The 20079-nt window shown below is 30.3% G+C and overlaps 1 protein-coding gene across 6 annotated transcripts in view; it reads left to right on the top strand.

Annotated features, from left to right (window-relative positions):
- Window positions 1–20079, top strand: part of LOC100182068 (rho GTPase-activating protein 21) — a 43790-nt gene that overhangs the window by 14962 nt on the left and 8749 nt on the right. For 4 of the 6 annotated variants that reach the window (XM_026834734.1, XM_026834736.1, XM_026834738.1 and 1 more), the window contains exons 9-27: window positions 1462–1687; window positions 2093–2213; window positions 2518–2573; window positions 2995–3153; window positions 3856–3960; window positions 5215–5362; window positions 7036–7206; window positions 7988–8066; window positions 8465–8563; window positions 12122–12206; window positions 12494–12554; window positions 12676–12684; window positions 13423–13557; window positions 14294–14410; window positions 14764–14952; window positions 15864–15994; window positions 18629–18708; window positions 19280–19413; window positions 19815–20055. In XM_026834734.1, the coding sequence (XP_026690535.1) occupies window positions 1462–1687; window positions 2093–2213; window positions 2518–2573; window positions 2995–3153; window positions 3856–3960; window positions 5215–5362; window positions 7036–7206; window positions 7988–8066; window positions 8465–8563; window positions 12122–12206; window positions 12494–12554; window positions 12676–12684; window positions 13423–13557; window positions 14294–14410; window positions 14764–14952; window positions 15864–15994; window positions 18629–18708; window positions 19280–19413; window positions 19815–20055 (2346 nt within the window). Of the gene's footprint in view, window positions 419–613; window positions 675–1461; window positions 1688–2092; window positions 2214–2517; window positions 2574–2994; window positions 3154–3855; window positions 3961–5214; window positions 5363–7035; window positions 7207–7987; window positions 8067–8464; window positions 8564–12121; window positions 12207–12493; window positions 12555–12675; window positions 12685–13422; window positions 13558–14293; window positions 14411–14763; window positions 14953–15863; window positions 15995–18628; window positions 18709–19279; window positions 19414–19814; window positions 20056–20079 lie in introns of all 6 variants that reach the window. The other 2 variants (XM_026834737.1, XM_026834735.1) reach the window with 2 other exon arrangements.

Here is a 20079-nt window from a genome sequence, read left to right as displayed (position 1 = left end):
GATAAGTGATGAAGAAAATGATGACGCGAGATACAAAGGAGATATCCGTCTTAAGTTCGTTGATTCAAACCCAAAGTCTTACCAAATACCTGAAACAACTAGCAAACTGAATTCCCCTGTTACCACACCAAGGAGTAGTACGTCCCTGGAACCGGTTGAAACGAGTTCACCAAAAGTGGAATTAACTGGTTCAGATTGGAAATCAGACAGACAGAGGAAAAAACAAGCACGTGCGGAAAGGCAAACTGCAAAACAAAGAGAAAGGGAGTCACGGTCAGCTGTTGACAATGATGAAAAAAATAAAACTACGGTGGTTACACCTTCCCAGTTAAAAGAGGAAAGATGTGTACAAGGAAACAAGAAAATTGAGTGGAAAGAACTAACATCTGATGCATATACCTCCTGCAACATAAACCAGGTGAAAATAGGAATTTGTATGTTTAGGCCCAAGACTTTTTTCTTTGGTATGTTTTAATAAAATAAAGTTTGGGTAACAAACTTTTTTATTACATTTTTTTTTTCTTGTGTAATTCTATACAATATATGTAAAATATATACATTTCTTAGGTTAAACTGTTATATTATTTTGTTTTAACACTTTTTATCATTTCAGACGTCCGATTTAAATGAAACAATCACCACTTCCAGTCCCACCGTTGAAGTTGTTTCAGGGCGTAAGTTTGTACATAAAACTTAAACTTCTTTTACATAAAAATTGAAAAAAAATTGCCAATTAAAAAATGGAAAAAGTCAAAATATGAAAAAGTTTTTGAAACTATTTTTATAGTTCTGAAAAATACCAGAGCTATTTCTTAAGATGCCTTAAATAGTGTGTTGTTTTAGTTTCTTGTTAGGGTAAAGTATTACAGAGAAATTTTATAGTGGGTACTTGAGAACGATATTACTATTACGTAACAGTACTCTATAACTCAAGTGATATTGAAAAGCTTAGCCTTAGATAGCAATTTTATTAAAGATTTTTCTGTAATGCACTCATCAGTAAATTTCATTCATTTATAAAATAATAATAATTTATCTTCTGTTGATGAGTGCTGCTAAAAGCAAGGTATAATGTTATTATTTCTAAATGTGTTTAGTTCTTTGTGTGGCTGTGGTTTTGTGTGTTTTTGCAAATGTGAAATTCAAAATGTCGAAATAACAAAAAGCTTTCCAAATATATTTTTTTAAATATTAAAGAATTTTTTTTTATTATTACAGTCTACAGACTTACATTAATTTCAAAAATCAATTATTTTTTTAAACCTACGACATGTAGGATGTATCCAAACCTACGACATTAAAAAATTGAAAGTAGCCAAGCGTTGACACTTTCCCATTTTTATTTTTTTAAATTATCAAATTTTCCCATTTTTATTCATTTAAAATTTCTACTTTTTTTTTCATTTTTTCTAATAATTTTAAAATATTAGGTTTAAATTTAAACTCTATTCTCATAAACAGGTGGTAAACCAATCAACAGAGCTGGTGCTCCTCCCTCTCTTACGTTCTCAACAAATGAAACATCTTCTGTCCCTGTTGAACTGAGGTCACCTCGTGCTGAAAATGGCGGAATATCTCGTACGAATATGAGGGAAAGAAGGAACGCCCGGATGTTCATTCTTCCTTCATCTGATGATAGTGAACCTGATAATGTATTGGGAAGGTTTAATCGACCTCTGCAGAACAGGTTAGTTTTATTATATACTTGAAATTTCAAAAATTGATAGTATGATTGATAGCTTTAAATTTCAAAATTGGTTTTCTGAAACTTTTTCATTATTTAGTTACCGCATGCGGCATGCCTGGTAGCAAATTGATTCCATGCGTTATAATTATACATTGTGGACCTGTGGTAGTCTTGCAATGGAAATAATAATTAATTTACTATAAATGGCAATAGGCAATGGATTTTAAAAAATTGATAATAAACATGTTTAATTATACAACCAACCATAATAATTTAATTGTATTTTTCTATACACTATAAGAAAAGCTTTGGTTTTAAAACAACGCTAGAATTACATAGGAAATTTATGTATGTATTTGTATTGTATACATATATATATGTCTTTAAAAGTTTCTATATAAACAGATCACTAGAAGTAGTAGCACCAGTGAAGTTCGTGCCTTCAATGTTAAGAAAACAAACAACTTCAAACAAATCGAAAACAATCGACAATATAACGTCTTCTTCTGCATCTGGAAATGAATCGGTAATTTGTTTCTTATTTTTCTTTTGGTGGATTTTTGACTGTGAAAATCACATTTAAATCTATTAATACTGAAGTGTATGCATTAATGACCTATTTTCAATAAAATGTTTTTTTTAATTTTTATGGTGTATAAGTTTTGTGCTGTATGCTATATATCCTAAATTTTGATTCTAAAAGGTTTAATTTAGTTAAAGCGCTCCGGACTACATTTTAAGATCATCATGTTTTGCAGTTTTCTTTGTAAAATATTTATTTAATATTGTGGTATTTCTGAATATTAAAATTACCCTAAAACTTTCAACAGCGATCAATTTCTCGAGAATCCAAAACTCATCAGCAAGGAAAACAAGATCAACAGAGGTAAATATGTCAAGTTTATAAACCGCTATAATTACCATCACAGGCGACCCAGAACCTCACCCATACAGATTACAGAATATTACTATTTGTTTAATAACCCCCCAAAAAAATACTGTAACTATAAATAAGCAAAAAAAATGTTAAAAAATATTAAATTTGACTATTTTTTATTAGTTTAAAATCCAATACTTTATTATCAAAACTATGGTTCCTAAATTTTTAAAATGTATAAAAAAACGTAAAAACTAAAAAAATTCATTAGTTTGAAATCCATTACTTAAATGTTTCTATTTTCAAAACTATGGTTTCTATTTTCTTTTAAAATGTTTAAAAAATGTAAAAACTAAAAATAGTCATTAATTTTAAATACAATACTTTATTATTAAAACTATGATTTCTAAATAAATTTTAAAATCTTCAGCTATAAAACACCTCGTTCAACAAAACGACCGAAGCGTTCTTCGTCAAGATCAAAGTCTCACGGAAGATCAAACATCACATCCACCAGTGAGGATAGTTCTGCTGCTTTATATAATGATAAAAGAACGGCAAGAAGCAATTCACCAGCTCATCATAAAAAGTTAGTAATTCTGTTTTATATATGTATATATATATATAGTAGGGTGGGGGAAAATGAGACACCTTTAGCACATAAATCTAAATATCCTGATTTTGTTATAAATCTAAATATCCTGATTTTGTTATAAATCTAAATATCCTGATTTAAATTTGGTCTATGGGAGTCGTAAGGGTAAGGTTTTAAATAATTCTTTAAATGTTCTTTGTTTACCACTAAATGGGCAAGAAAATAAAGTGAAAAGATGTCTCATCTTCCCCTACCCTACTATATTTATTTTTTATATTTTTTAACTGTTGAATATTTTTATTATTAAAGGTTAGTGTTTCTGTTTTTTTTTTATGTGTCTTTATATGCGCCGAATAGTTCGATCAAATTTTGTTAGATATGGTAGGTTTTGCCAAGCCACATAGTGATATACAAAATGTGTGGCAAAATTGTGATCTGTTGTGATTCAACAAGGAAAAAAAGATGTAATTGCCCTATTTGGTTCATAGTTTACCCAGTCCTGTTTTATATTCAGAAAACTTGTCTGGTGACGTCCTTTAAAAAATTAAAGGCAAAAATATTAAGTCCACAAACAAAAAAATTGTGACCCCATTAAAAAAAGATTGTGACTCATTTAAAAAAAAACTGTGGCCCCTTTTAAAAGAAATTGTGACCCCTTTAAAATATTACATAGTTGCTCAATTTCTATTATTTTAGGGAGAAACATGAACGACGGAGTTCAGATGCAAAATCAGAACCATCACCGCGACAACCTCGTCATAAGCGTTTCACTGAATATGCTGAACTATCCAATGTTAAAAGGTAACTAGACTTAACTTCTGTTTGCTGAGTTATTTCCAGACTATTGTTGTGTTTGTTGTTCTTTATTTCAGTTCCTCTATTGCTTTTATATTGAAAAGGATCTAAATCACATTCAGCAAGTTATGTTCTTAGGGTAATGTTATTTAGAAAAGTCAATCATATGGTAGTGTGGAGATAAAACAGATTTAGCACATAATATCCAAATATCCTGATTGTGTTTAAATCAATTAACAATAAAAAGGTATTCCATCTTCCCCTACCCTACTATATATGTAGAAAAGTGTAGAAAAGTGGACTAGAAATAGTGATGACTGAAACCTGAAACAGTTTTACTAAGTAAACATAGCTTACTACACCACATGGGCAAATATATTGTGTCTATTTAACCCGGTGTCGGCAAGCAACAAGTGTAACCTTCAGTTAATTATTATCCTTTTGTGTCAAGTTATGTGTGTCAGTGAACAATTATAGCTTTCTTATTCAGTCACAATATACAAGCTCTTAATAGGGAGGTGTTAGTGTCAGTTAAAGCCAGTTTGATAATTCGTTATTACTTCTGTTTCCTCAGGGTTATGCTAGTAATAGAAAATAGTATAAGTTCAATGGTGTATACAAGCAGGGTCATTTTTACGAAACTTATTTTGTGAAAATCGTACTTAATGTTGGTCACTCAGTTATACCAGTAGGTTACAAATATTCTGAAATTGAATATATTTTTTTTGCATTACCAAAACTTTTTTAGACTGTCATTATTTTAAGAACCGATCTTATAATAAATTTAACCTTGGGGAAGTTTCACTGAAACACAGTCTAAACTTTGAATCTATGTCAATTTTTTGCCTGTTATGTTATTATGATATATTAAAAACTAAGGTATGTCCGGTATCTGCGATGGTCAGTTTTAAAACTATTGCGGGGATAACCAAATTATATGTATATATATATATATATACCTTTTACAGTATGTTTTAATAGTTTGTGTCTGCACAAAATAATCCTTTTTTTGGTTATAATATTTTTTATTAGGTAGGCCTAATGTATTTACATTGTTATACATTCTGTTTTAATAAAAGTAACAAAATAGTTCTTTTTGTTTTGATAATTTGCACCAATGTTTTTTGGAAAAAAGTTTTTTTTTATTAAAAAGTAACCAGTTACCACCCTTTTTGCCCCCCTAAATACCCTGCACCAGTTAGTAGCAAATGGCAGTCTAATAATTTCATTTTGCTCAAATTAGTTTACCTTTTTTTACAGAACACCTAAAACAAAGAGAAATATGGAAGCAATGAATTTACCGTCACCAAGACAGCAAGCGGTGGCTCGTGCTGTTAAGTTTGGATATCCAACTGATGAAGCTAGTATCCCATATATAGATGAGAAGACTAGCCCTACAGAACAGCAGGTAATTTGGTAATTTGTAAGGATAGTAGGGTGGGGGAAGATGGGACATCTTTTTTTTAAATCTATTTCTTGTTTCATTTTGAAGTAAACAAAGAACATTCGAAGAAATATAAAACCGTGTCCTCACGACTCCCATAGACCGTTGTTAATTGTTTAAAACACGATCAGGATATTTGGATATATGCTAAAGGTGTCCCTTCTTCCCCCACTCTACTATATGTCTTGTAATGACTGCAGCTTTTAGATTGAGCTAGTGGCAAACATATTTAAAATTCTTAGGTGGCAAAACAAATTTATTTTACTATTTTTGTGTTTTAACTATTCTACCCTTACAAATTAATGTTTTTTTATTTTTTTTTTATTTATGTATTTATTTTTTTCATATAAAGTTTTTGACCAAAAAAAATGTATATAAACTTGTTTTGAACGTAGCATTCAGCTTGTTAAATTGAACCACTATAAACATAAAATTATGCAAGATAAATTTGCATACTATTAAATTAAAAATACCAGTGTTTATGTTACCCAGTTATTTAAATGTTTATTTATAACTTATGTATGATTGACAGATATAAATTATAGTTTCGTCCCAGTTTGAAACGCTTGACAAGTAGATTGAATGCTTCACTGCCTGTTTATAAAACCAGACTATATTTTGTATAACTAATATGATTAGTAGTTCAGTATTGTAAGAATATCTGTATTATAGGTGGTAATATTATATTAAGTAGTTGTATAGCAGTCTGAAGAAACAGCAGGCATGATATGCTTTTTTCTTGTAGAATTTACAAATTGCAATTTTTTTAATAAATTCATGTTATTACAAGTCAAATAAATAAACTATATGCTTCATTTAGTCTTTTAATAAAAAATAAATAAATTTATATTATAACAAGTGAAAAAATGAACTATGAACAAGTGAAAAAAGGAACAATTCTTATGGAATTTACAATCAGTAAAATAAATGTTTCAATAAATTTATGTTATTTTAAGTCAAAAAAATGAGGTATATTCTTATTTAATTCCTATAAAGTTTACAGTATGTAAAATAAATGTTTCAATAAATTTTAGTCGAAAAAATGAACTTTATAAAATTCGTATAGAATTTACAACAGAGATGATAATGATATGCCTGGTATAGCGAGATAATTTACCTTCTTATTGATTCCTGGTAATGGTGTTGATGTATCAAAAACTAAGACACAAACAAACTTAGCCACGTCTGCACGTGCAGGAAGTGACATAGGGTATAAACAAGTTGTAAATTTCAATACTTTAAAGTTTTTTTTATCGTGTGATTGATTATGTACAAAAGTGTGAAATTGGGAGACTAAAGTTTAAAATAGTTAGTGATTAAGTAATATTCTATCTTTACAAGCTGTTGCCACAGAAAGTTTACCAGTTAACAGTCAAGTTTTGGGAAAATAGTATTTGCAAAACAATTTTATAGATTATTTAAATCTGTTTTTTATTTGCTATACTAAAATAGACTGTCTGAGAGTCAGTGCTTTTATATAAGTCACGTGTTTCAAATGGTGTAAGCATTTGGCATTTTGCCTACAGATAGTCTAAGCTGTATAATGACCTCAGCTATACAGTATATGCGAGTGCCTGGTCCAAGGCTTGCTATATAACTATTTAAACCAGTCATAACATTTTCTCATTTCTTTACAGGAGCAGGATAGTAAAATGCATTCCCACCAAGAGAATGCGGACCCTGAAACTTGTAAGAGGATGCTCCCTTTATCCAGTGGTAGTAGAAGGGGAAGATCAGGCTATAAAAAGGTTCAATCTGCTCACCGGATCAGTTATATTGAAGCAATGGAATCAAGTGATGATGTGACTGTAAGTGTTGTTTATAATATAGAAATGAGGCATATATATATATATATATATATATATAAGGTGGGGGAAGATTGGACAACTTTTTATTCTGTTTTTTTCCTCCCATTTGGTAGTAAAAAAAACATTCAAAGAATTATAACACCTTATACTCTTGACTAGAACATTTTTATTTGTTTAAAACACGATTAGGATATCGAGATATTCGGTGCTAAAAGTTTCCCATCTACCCCACAGTACTATATATATGTATAGTATAAGTATAACAGTATACAAATAAGGTCATTGGGCAAATGAACATTTCTAACAAGTATTTCCACATTTTGTGCCTAAGGTGTTAAATCCCTATGATTTTTCTTTAAAAGGCTTTTGTATTTTGCTATATAAATATGGTGTGTAGCTCAATTGCGGTGCTCTGATAATGCATTTGACTGTATAAAATTATAAATATAAAGTTGGCAAAAAAAACTTAGAAATGTTACGTTCTTTATTCTTCATAGAAGACGCTTATTAGGTCTTGCCGTTAGGTTCACAAAACATTGTTTAATTTTTTAATCCATGTTATACCAGATAAGCAGACTCTAAATCTTGTAGATAATTTGTTACAAATAATGTTAATTCGCTTTTGTTAAAAATATAAAATAGCGCTTAATCTATTTAAATCACCATCAAAACTTCTCCCACCTCAAAGCTTGTATTGTACAAGGTATCTTATATTCATTTTTCCTTCACTTTACTCAATAGATTGTTATTGTTTACTTTATCATTATATATTTTGAAACAGCCCGATCGTGACACAGATGGTTCAATGTGTAATGTCAGTGATGTAACATTGGATACAGATAACAACATAGCAAACAGAGGTAATTTAATTTCTGTTTGATATAAATCGACACATGCATACATTGTTATAAATTGCATGTGATTTTAAACTGTATTCCAGTTTTATATAGACTTTATGGACATTTTGGGGGAATTGTTTTTTGAGTGTATTTTAATTAGTAATTTTTGTTTTATTTTATGTAAGTCTAAATGCATACACACTGTGTTTTCAGTTTCTTTATAAAAATGAACTTTATTCCAGTTTTTTATACACTTTTTGAACGTTTAAAACATTTTGTTAAGTGTTTTTTTGTTTTATTTAAAATAAGTAATACAAACTTCATTATCACTAATTTTTAAAATTGAAATGCTTTCCATTTTCTGCATTAAAATCAGTTTTATAAACCACTTAAACCTTTTATAAAATGTTACTTTTCAGGTAAAATTGGTCGCAGCACGTCAGCCGACAGTATTTTATCAACTGTGGAAAACACAGTGAATGTTGTGTTACGGGAACAGAAACGGTCAAGCAGTGCAGGTACTGAGTGATTTCTTATTAAAGTTGGCAATTTTTTTACACTGTACCTCATAATACAGTATAGCCTACACAACATTTTTTCTATCTGTTTTTTTTTTATCCATAAACATTCAAACAGTGCAGCTACTAGGTGATTTCTCTTTATTTATTCATTAGAAAGTAAAAGTTCATGTTGTTAAAGCTAATTTCCAGTCTTTAGTGCCTTGATTGTTATTGCAGCTGTATTTGTGAACTTTAGTTGCAATTCCTAATAATTATAAATAATATATTAATGGCTCATCTGGTATAAAAACGCAGTGTATTTCCAACGTTTTGTCTATCATATGGCGAGAATAGGATAGAATGAAACGTCATCAGTTTATACAGTAATATTTTGCAAAATCTAAAAAAAAATTGTTTGAGCTTTATCATTGTTGTTTGCTAAATGCATTTTCTTAACCTAATATATATATTTGCCAGCAGTAGTAAGTCTTACAGGAAAAGTTTGCTATTAGTCAGGTTGTAGTGACCTGGTTCACCTGTGTTACTGCATGTTCTAATTATAGATCTCCCAGAATACACTTACATTTGTTTGTATGATTCCTCAATGACCCTAATTACCATCATTAGTCAGTGAATTGTTAGAAATGAATTTATTTGTGTAAATGTAATATCTTAAACATAAAAAAACTATATTTTAAATATAAAAATTTATAATGAATATACCAAATTATCTGAAAAAGGGAATAAAATTAATTGTATTTAAATAGTTTTTTATATGTGATAGAAACTAAGTTTTGAACAATTTTAAATATTTTAACCAATTTTTGCTATAACAGAATGAATTACACAGAATATTTTTCAGGTGATTTTATTATTGTTTTCTGATATCACATAAAAATGATTCATATCTATGCCCTAGTTATGTTGCGTTTTTTTTTCTTCCATATATATAAAACTAAACAAAAAACTGTTAGAAAATTTAGTGTATAATTTGAATAGTATACGTTTTTAAGTTATATATGGTGTAGCATATCTTGTGGCCCTATAGGCTTGTTGTTATTGTTATTTAAATGACATATAGTCCGGCTTATTCATTTGATGATGTTCTATTAGCATGGTTTAATAATTACTTGAGTTTATTGCACATGTATGCATGACATGAATGTCGGATTAGTTTGCTTTTATATCAAGGTTAGTATACAGCTATTTGATAAACAAATATTGTAAATATAATTTATGTTTTAATGTAATGTATGGGCAAAAGTGCAGTAAGTGAACATAAGAATAATGCAAATGTATTTTTTCAAAGTCTTTTATATTTTTTATATAAATTTTTTTTTTCTTTTTTTTTTTTAGCATATTTTAAGACCAAGTTAAATTTACTTATATTTGCAAAACCTGTGTTTTGGGGTGTGTGTACCATTTGTGAAGGGTAAAGTTACCTTTTGAATAACAGACATAGGCTATTACTAGGCACCACAAAATATTTTAACTTTATATTTAGAAATATCCAATAAAATATCAGTAAATATATTTCTATAGTCTTATATATCCCATACCTAAAATTGGTTTACATTAGTTTACACAACAATTTTTTGTTTAAATTTCTAAACCGAATTAGAAAAAATGTCAATTTAAAACGGTACAACTACTTGTTTTAAGCAATAAAACAGAAAAAAAAACATTTTTTCATATTTGCAAACTTCCTTTTATGTTTGCAAACCTATTTGCAAACATACCTAAAAACCTAAATTTAAATCCCAAGTTTCGAATTAAATAAATCAGTTTTCACATGCTGTGTTGGACAGTGTTGTATAAGAAGATTAAAGTTTAGCTGGTTATACAGGAAAGCGTTGGTTGAGGAAGCTGTATTGCTTGTGCATGGCTTAATGTTATTTTATTGGCATGACTTAAGTAATGTCGCTTCACTGGGCAGTTGCTAAAGAGTATTTTGTTCTAATGATGCTTAGATTCAATAAAGAAGTGTTTTTTTAGGAATGGATGGTTTGGTTTTTACATTTAATAAAAAGGTAATATATAGGTGTTTTAGTATAGGTTTATAAAATATCAGATGTAAAAAATTAAGTTCTAGTTTTACTGTCATATTATTTCATGTATTTTTGTGGAGAGATAAAAATGGCTTATTTTGTAGGTGTTTTATTCAATGGATGAACTATTAGAGTATATAATTTTTATGCAAAAATGTACTTTTACATCGTATAGGCCTATGTGTCCTATCACCCTGTATGTATAAATGAGGTAATATTACTAATAACATCCTGTTAGCCTGTTTCATATGCGAGATTTTTATAACCTCAGTGTATTATATTTACAAGTTATTGTAACTTATAGCTACGTTGTGTTTTATAAAACTAGTCAATGCTGACACTGTTATTTGATTTAAAGTCTTGGTTATTTTTTAGCTCTTTGATTGTTTAATAGTAACAGCTGTTGGTCACATTTGTATTAAATATAAAAGGTGTACTAACATTTAGCACACAATACTTGGTCCTGTGTTAAACTTTGCAACATATTTCTCGAGTAAATTAGCACCTAATGCAACTTCCTATCACCTACAAAGTCATAACTTGTAATAAATTTCGCAAATCCAACCCTGATCTGATGCGCATAAAGTAGAGCGATTTTTGTGTAGAGATTTATTTAAGTTGATTTTGCGATTGTCGATCCCATTTAGGCGAAATGTGTATCTCTTATACAGCAATTGGTTGGACTATTTTTGTTTGTTACGTTTTTTAGCATCAGATCCCTATCTAAAAAGTCATGTACATTGTATATAGACATATAGGCTTCACATTTGTGCTTTAAACTACGTATAATATTTGCCTAAATGATATAATAGTTGATCTGTAATATAGACAAAAGACAGTAGATTTACAAAGAAAAATGTGAATTATATAACAGTTTTTTTAACCCAGTAGTGTATATTTATATATATAAATATAATAAAGTGAATGTGTTATATGTTAAAATACATCCTTTTGTAACCAAACACACAATGCATTCATATGAACACAAAACGTTAGACTATTACCCATTGCAGTTAAATACAATATATCATACCAGGAAAGAGAGGCAGGTGTAAAAGATGCTGCAAGCTTTTAAACCTTCATAAGTGGGAGTAAAATAATGCACCCACACTACTTAAACACTGATTACAGTTTGCTTAGACGGCTCCTCCTACGAAAATGTTAAACTCACAGATAAAATAACACTTTAAGAATATTCATATTGTACTGTATTGGTTTACGGTTGTGCACAAACGAAATAACACTTTTACAGTATTCATATAGTATGGTGGGGGAAGATGGGACAGTTTTGGCACATAATATTCAAATATCCTGATCGTGTTTTAAACAATTAACAACGGTCTATGGGAGTCGTGAGGATACAGTTTTATAATTTTTTGAACGTTTTTTATTTACTACCAAATGGGACAAGAAAATAGAATGAAAAAGTGTCCCATCTTCCTCCACCCTACTCTATTATACATCATTTGGTTTTGATATTGCAGAAAATGTTTATAACTAATATTTTGTTTGCTTGTATTGTTTACAGATCGTAATTCACTGAAAGGAGTTCATCGTCGTTCGTACCAAATTGCAACTACGGCAAATATACCTCCAATTGATAATTTACTCAGGTTTGTTATTTTTAATAATATTTTTAAAACAAGTTTAAAAAAATACCAATTTTTTATCATTCATTTAAATTTTACTTTGATTTTTGTATTGATGAAAAATATTAAATTAACACTCAATATTTTCATAATTACGTTAACAAAATTATTCATGTCTATTTTCAATACATAGGTATTTCAGTTTTTTTTTAATCACATAAGTTTTTCATAATTACGTAACCTTTTTTTATTGTGTCTTTTTCTAATACATAATTGTTCAAGTTTTTTTAAGTTTGTTCTTAAAATTACAGAACACCTTCCCACAAGCGACAACCAAGTATCAGAAAATTAAAAAATTTCTTTGGTGAAGCAGTAAGTAAACTTAAACCAAATATATTTAATTTGAAAATAATTCAACATAAATTAAGTTAAAAATTTAGTAAACTTAGAATATTTTTTAACATTTGTACTTTTTATGTTTTTCTAATTATAGGACAAGAAGGTAAGATGTTGTGATTAGTTGTTGTGGTGTTAGTGTTGTAAACATAGTTTGTTGTCAATAATTAATGCATGTATTTGTTACTCAAGCTGACATTGTGTTGAATAGTAATTGTTGCTTCAATCTTTGGATTTGCATGGTTCAATTATACATTGAACCCAATTTATGAGAATTTGAGATAATGTTTCAAGTTAAAACATTATCATTTCCTGCTAACGGATTGTAACGCAATAGTTCATTTTAAAATATTTTGGTTTTTACAAAAAAATATTTTATTAAAATAATTTGATCCAAACAACCCCTTTTCCCAACAAAAATTTGCTTAACCCCATAAAAACGGACAACATTTATATACAACCACAAATAGAACACTCGTATACAACCAAATTAAGAATATAACCTGTTGATTTAATTTCAGAGATTTCTTCTTTGCAAATAATGTAGTACTTTCTAAAAACCAAAAAAATCCTAAGAAACAGTTTGGGAACTTTATGTATTTATTTATTAGAATGTAGTTTTAGATTAACTACAATTAACCCTCTGTAGTACTTTTATATAAATGTGTTCGTACTTGTATATATTGGATACCTAAACTTGTTAAAACCATTATTCGTTATACATAAGTTGTAAAACAACTAAAATATGAGAATCCTTAACAGTTCAATTTCATGCTAAAAAACACAGCATATCTTTACTAAAAAAAATATTATTACATTATACAGTTTATATAACTTGTTGCAGACACCACAAATTGTGGAGGCTCAAGCAGATGAAGGGAGGCGAGGCTCCCGTGCTCGATCTTTTCTTCTTCCTCCATGTCTTGACATCACAGAGGACGATGGAAATATATTGAGGGAAGGATTCCTTTGTTTTAAGGTAAAAAAATAAAATAATATTTTTCATGCGAATAAGTAAATAAATGAATAATGTTAAATATGTCAAAAATATTCTTGAAAGACACTTAACGGAAATTTCTCCAACCCACTGGTGACTAATGGGTTGTCCAAATTATAAGCCATTTTAAAGCAAAATTAAACACAAACTTGAAAAGTGTGGTAACTCGTAAGCACACAGTTACAAAATGTGGAGAAAATACGTGTCTGACTGTGATGTGATGTCGCAAAGTTAAGTACTGGTCGCATTAAAGACTAAAATGGGCTTTCCGGGTGTTCTGGTAATGGGCCAAATCTGGCCTAAATCTTAGGTACTTGTCAAGGACCTCACCCACAAAGAATGGAAAGCTAATTAGTTGTGTAAAATTTGGCATAATAACTGTAAGGTTTGGACAGCAATAAAACTTAGATTTGACAGTGGGAATTATGTATTTTAATAGGAAAAAACGTTAGTTATATACCATACAATTAGTGCAAGTGCTGTGATAATTGTTAGCATATCTTACATTGATGTAAATTGTGTCCTAAATTTTGCCTAATTTTTAATAATTTGCATCATTTTTGTGTGTAACTCAGTGACAATTTAGACAACCCATTAGTGACGACTGGGTTGAAACAATTATGCTATTTTCCCCAAGCACACACAGGTGTGACAAAATGTAACTATTTTCCGCATATATGTTTTTTTGGATTCTCTTATACCTTTATATATATCACAGGTTGCAACAATTGAGAAAGGTAGAAGGACAAGCTCACAAAAGTCATGGAAATCAGTGTGGGCGATTTTAAAGGATCAGTCGTTGTATTTATGCAAGGATTGGAGCAGAACGAAACAGGTGAACATCATTTATTCCCAACAGAACACACTTGTCCTATTATAAGTTGCCATTTTCTATATTGACATCTACGAAATAATTCCTATAATACAAACTGTGATTAAATGAATAGATGTAGCTCCTAATTTATATATGCTTGACAGTATCGGTTATGGTGACGGAAAATTCTAAATTATTACGAAAAGAAAATCAAATACATATCATTACCTTAATGTTACAATGTTTTTGACTTTGTAAATTAAATTTTTGGGCAGAGCCGCCAACTGGTCTTACCCTCTGGATGTTCGTCACTTTATAATTAATATTTAAATTAATTTTTTTGCAACTGTACACAAACTGTTTATTTATTTAAGGATCCATCCGTTGTTGGGGGGTCAGGTTACCCAAGTCCTGGTGGAAACCAACCTCCTACTCACTTCCAACTAGAAGAGGAAGAACCTCTCAACATTCAAGGATCACTCGTGTCCATCGCTTATAACTACGTGAAAAGGAAAAATGTTTTTAAAGTCACAACTGGCAGTGGGTCGGAATATCTTCTGCAGGTATGGGAGTTTTTGTTATATTAGGGTGGGGGAAGATGGGACACCTTTAGCACAGAATATTCAAATATCCTGATTTTGTTTTAAGCAAACAACGGTCTATGAGAGTCATGCGGTTTTATAATACTTTGATTTTTTTTACTACCAAATGGAACGAGAAAATAAAATGATAAGGTGTCCCATCTTTCCCCACACTACTATATGTTAACTTGTGGAGTAATAATAATAGCCTGTTTGGTGTGGAGATGCATAGATAATTTTTTAGTAGAGTACATTCATATGACTGAAGATATCCTTTCTTAATTTCATGACATTACCTTTACCTTATTTTATTTACCCATATTTTCCCTCCAATTAAAACATCAATAATGTCCTGTTCCATCATTTGGCTGTTAGGTGTAACAGTCTCACCCTTTACACAATCAGTAAACAAGTGTTATAACTACATATGTTTTACCGGTACTTCCTATATTTTCGTTTTAGCTTACTATTCTGACATTTGACATCCAGCAAGACTTATAACCTGATGGTGTTTTGCTGCTTGGCAGACATAACATATCAACATTGGTAGACAAAAAATGACAATCATATAAAGAAAAACTACATTTTTTATTAAGGAGTAATTTCTAATATTAATATAAAATTATTTATATTATAGTTCTCCGGTGTAAGATGGGACACCTTTAGCACATATTATCCAAATACCCTGATCTTGTTTTAAACAATTAACAACGGTCTGTGGGAGTCATGAGGATACGGTTTTATAATTTTTTGAATGTTTTTTGTTTACTACAAAATGAAGCGAGAAAATAGAATGAAAGGGTGTCCCATCTTCCCCATCTTACTATATTAATATTACCAAAAAAGCTATTTCTAATTTAAAACTGTTAACATATTACTATTGATATTAACAGGCAGAAGATAGAGATGACATGCTTGCTTGGATTAACTCCATTCACCTCAGTGGTAACCATGACAATGATGATGGTGAGGTCACAATCAATGAAGATTTAATTTTAAGGAAAACAAATCAAATTGAATCAGGGTAAGGATCTTGTGTTACCAAATATGTGAATGAATGTAACTTACTTTATCTTCGCGTGGCCGAAAACGACAGTCGTTATAACACAGGTGTTTATACACCTGGTCCCAGCTTACGATGTACCAGACAAAAATCAACAAATTGTATAACAAAAGAGATGTATATTTCGCCTAAATGGCATTGTCAGTTTCTTATACAAATCGAATTGAATAAGAGTAAATAATGTATCAGTGGGTCATCTGGTATAAAAACGCAGTGTATTTCCAACGTTTCGTCTATCATACGGCGAGACTTCATCAGAAATAAAACCAAACAGTAACAAGCAAGCGAAAAGCAGGAAAAAACGGTGATATTAGCATGATAAGGGCGCTGTAAAGAGGAGATAGTGCCCTCCCATATTTCTGTTGTTATGTCAGGCTATAATAAGTTATGACATTTGATATTGTTTATGGCATATCGTGTATTTGGTTGCTTATAATATAAGATGTGTGTTCTATTCTATATGGGTGAGGTTATATAGCACACCATGGGACTTGGGATTTAGTCCAGGGTTGCCAATTACTCCAACCTTAAATGTGGTTACTTTTATTAAACGATAATTTGTATAATTTTTGGTTATATGCAATAATTCTGATATAAATACCTCATTATTTATGTTTTTATTTGGTTATAACACAATATAAGTAACCAAAACCCCCAAAAGTAACTTTTAAATATAACAATGCAACTCTTAAATGATTTATGAAGTATAACTTAAATATTATAAACAGCAGTAAATTAAGTACCAGTTATACTTGATTTTCTAACTATAGAAGGTTCTATGGTTTAGATTTGTTAATTAAATAACGTAATGCATGCAGTAGCACAAGCGTACACACACATTACGATCACGTCACTGTTTCCTGTCTAGCTTCCCTAATGATTGTTCTACCATCTACTCAACAAAACATCACACGCACACTATTCATAACATGCAGTAACAGGAACCAAGGCCATATAAGTCCCAGTTTAAACAGTATTAAGGAAAAGTCATTTTAGAGCAAGTTTAGGTAAATAGTAGTGCTAGTTTTAAAAAATCGTGTTTTTTTATTATTATTTTTGTAGGTGGTTGATCAACTGACTGCTTATATAGTGTTAGAGATAGGAAGTTAAGGTTAGTTTTATGTAGAAAGTAGTAGGCTAAAAATATAGATTAAAATTTTCAAATATTTTTAAAGTTAGTAGATTAGATGACATATTCCTTATAGAGTGTTAAGAATAGTTTGTTCAGCACAATTTTATGTCTAATATAATAAAAGATTCAAAAAATATAAATCTGAATTTTCAGTTTATTTCTAGCTTGTTGATTTGTATATATGGTAAATTGATAGCTTGTTTTGGATGCCTTTACGAAACTATCGGACAGTTTCCTTCACTGAAGTGAGAAATTCCCAACCGGATCCATGCGTTTTGTACAGCGTCAAGTCAACGTCTGATTTGCTCTCACCAGAAAAGAGCGCTCTGCCTTCCTCAGCAAGTTTACCAAGAAGCTTATCTGATCCGTCTAAATTTTTCGTAAATAAGCAAACTCCAACCCAGGATTTGAAAAAGGCGCATGTGTCAGGTGTGCGCTTAGGGCCTGCACCGTTTCACGCAAGTACTGTTCCACTTTTGCGCCACACTAATAAACCAAGTATCGCACAGAAGCCAAAGCGCTCCAAATCTGATCAATACGACAGAAACCGCTTTGCGATTTCTTCCCCAGAGCCACTTGACTTGCATGGTATTCCTAACGGTTTAGTTGATATAAGCAACAGACCAGGTACACAGTCTCCAGAGGTCAAACAGTCGCCAGTGCTTAGAAGACTGAAGTCAAACACTGTTTCATCATCAAGTGAAAGTTCAAAGCAAACGCGCCGAAAAGGAGCCGTGTTTGATGATTCAAGTCGTAAGATTGAAATATCGGGTCCAGTTTTAATCTCGCATGTTTCACCTTCTGCAAGTTCCAATAATCTAATTGATATAACTCAGTTGAAGCAGAGATCAATTGCTGAACAGATTGACTTGCTTAAAAACTTGGAAGCGGACCAGAGCAAAGATAAAAACTCAAACCCTGAAAAGAATAAAGCTTCGAAAAAGCACCAAAGGCCACATTCAGCCCAATATACTCGTTCAACTGAATTTGCTCAACCACGACCGCGAGTGTCCACAGCAACTGGCAGAATGGCGGAAAAGATCCAAAAGACCATCCGTGCTTTATATGATGGTGGTAACTCAATGAGAAGAAGATCTTGTGAAAAATTGGTTGATCTTCCAGAAGATCATTGTTTGCTTAATGAAGGAGATTCGAAAACGAATCATTCTTTACTTCATAGTGCAAGGTAGAACAAGAATAAGCAAGCTAATAGGTTAAGAATGTCAGACCATCCACGCACACACAGATACACCACATACATTCAAATACCATCTTTCTTATTTTAATAGCCTAACTTACAACTACACCTTTACATTTAGGCCTAAGGTTTTACTCCTGTTTTTATTTTATAAAAATAAAAAAAACAGTAAACTACATTTTTCTATTTTTTGCTTACTAGTTACTCTTTTTACAGAAAGGTTATGTGAATAAGGGAACTAATTAAAAGTTTTTGTATTTTTCAGTCCTAAGCCCGAAAAGCGAGCCACTAGAAAAAGTCGATCACCAAAACCAGCGCGTAGAATGACTGTCCCTACTAAAGATAGTAAGTGAATTAATTAATATATAAATATTAGGCACTCTGAACTCATTTTGTACATAAGTATCAACATAATATTGATGATTACTTAAAAAAAGTATGTCTATATCATTTAAAAATTAAATCCTTAATGTTGTTCAGTTTATCTTGTAATTTGTTTTTAAACTTTTTTTACTGCTTACATTGCATTCACTAATTCAATTTCAATTTACATTTCATTCACTAATTCAATTTCAATTTACATTTCATTCGCTAATTCAATTTCAATTTACATTTCATTCGCTAATTCAATTTCAATTTACATTTAATTCGCTAATTCATGTTAAATTTGCATTTCATTCGCTAATTTATGTTCAATTTACATTTCATTTTCTAATTTATGTTCAATTTACATTTCATTTTCTAATTTATGTTCAATTTACATTTCATTTTCTAATTTATGTTCAATTTACATTTCATTTTCTAATTTATGTTCAATTTACATTTCATTTTCTAATTTATGTTCAATTTACATTTCATTTTCTAATTTATGTTTAATTTACATTTCATTCACTAATTCTTCATGTTCAATCAACAGTGGATGGTTCACGAAGATTTAAATGGAGGGGAAGTGTGAATAGGATTGTCCGTAAATTTGGTCAGGGACAAACCATACATGGTGGTACATTCGAAGTTCATCTGGAAGATTGTCCACCTTCCCCAAATAATGAGGTAAGTCATCAAATTATCTAATATTTTACATTAGCAAGCAAAACAAATTTTCCATGATATTTTAAAAGGTTTAAAACAATTGAAGTAATCATCAGAATTCTCTAGTATTTTAAATTAGGGTAAAATACACATATTTTATGGTCAGTTTTAATACAAACAAACAAAGACAATCGCATCATGTATATGAGTTGTAATGTTTGTATTTTTAATAGACCCTGGTAAAGTCTCGCTTCATCTGACTTTGTTTGTTTTTATTATAATTATATTTATTTCTTCTTCCAGAAAATCAGTTACTGAAAAATTTTATATCTGGTAACAATAGGAACTCACTCATATAGAATAGAATAACAGCATTTTCTTTATTTATACCCATAATTTAAGTGATTTCTATGTTCCTTCAGTTTGTTCCATTTGTGGTTGACCTCTGCTGCCGTATAGTGGAGGAACGTGGTTTAACGTTTACCGGGATTTATCGAGTTCCCGGAAACAGTGGAACACTTGCTGCTCTTCAGGATGAACTCAACCTCAGAGGACCCGATGCTCTCGATTTGGAGAATGACGAAAGATTTTGCGAATTAAACGTCGTCTCTTCTCTCCTGAAATCATTTTTCCGAAAACTTCCAGACCCACTGTTTACAAATGGTAGGTTTTTTAGCGCTTTGATTT

Source organism: Ciona intestinalis, chromosome 5, assembly GCF_000224145.3.
Source record: "Ciona intestinalis chromosome 5, KH, whole genome shotgun sequence".
NCBI classification, from domain to species: Eukaryota; Metazoa; Chordata; class Ascidiacea; order Phlebobranchia; family Cionidae; genus Ciona; species Ciona intestinalis.
This window is presented reverse-complemented; position numbering and strand designations above follow the sequence as displayed.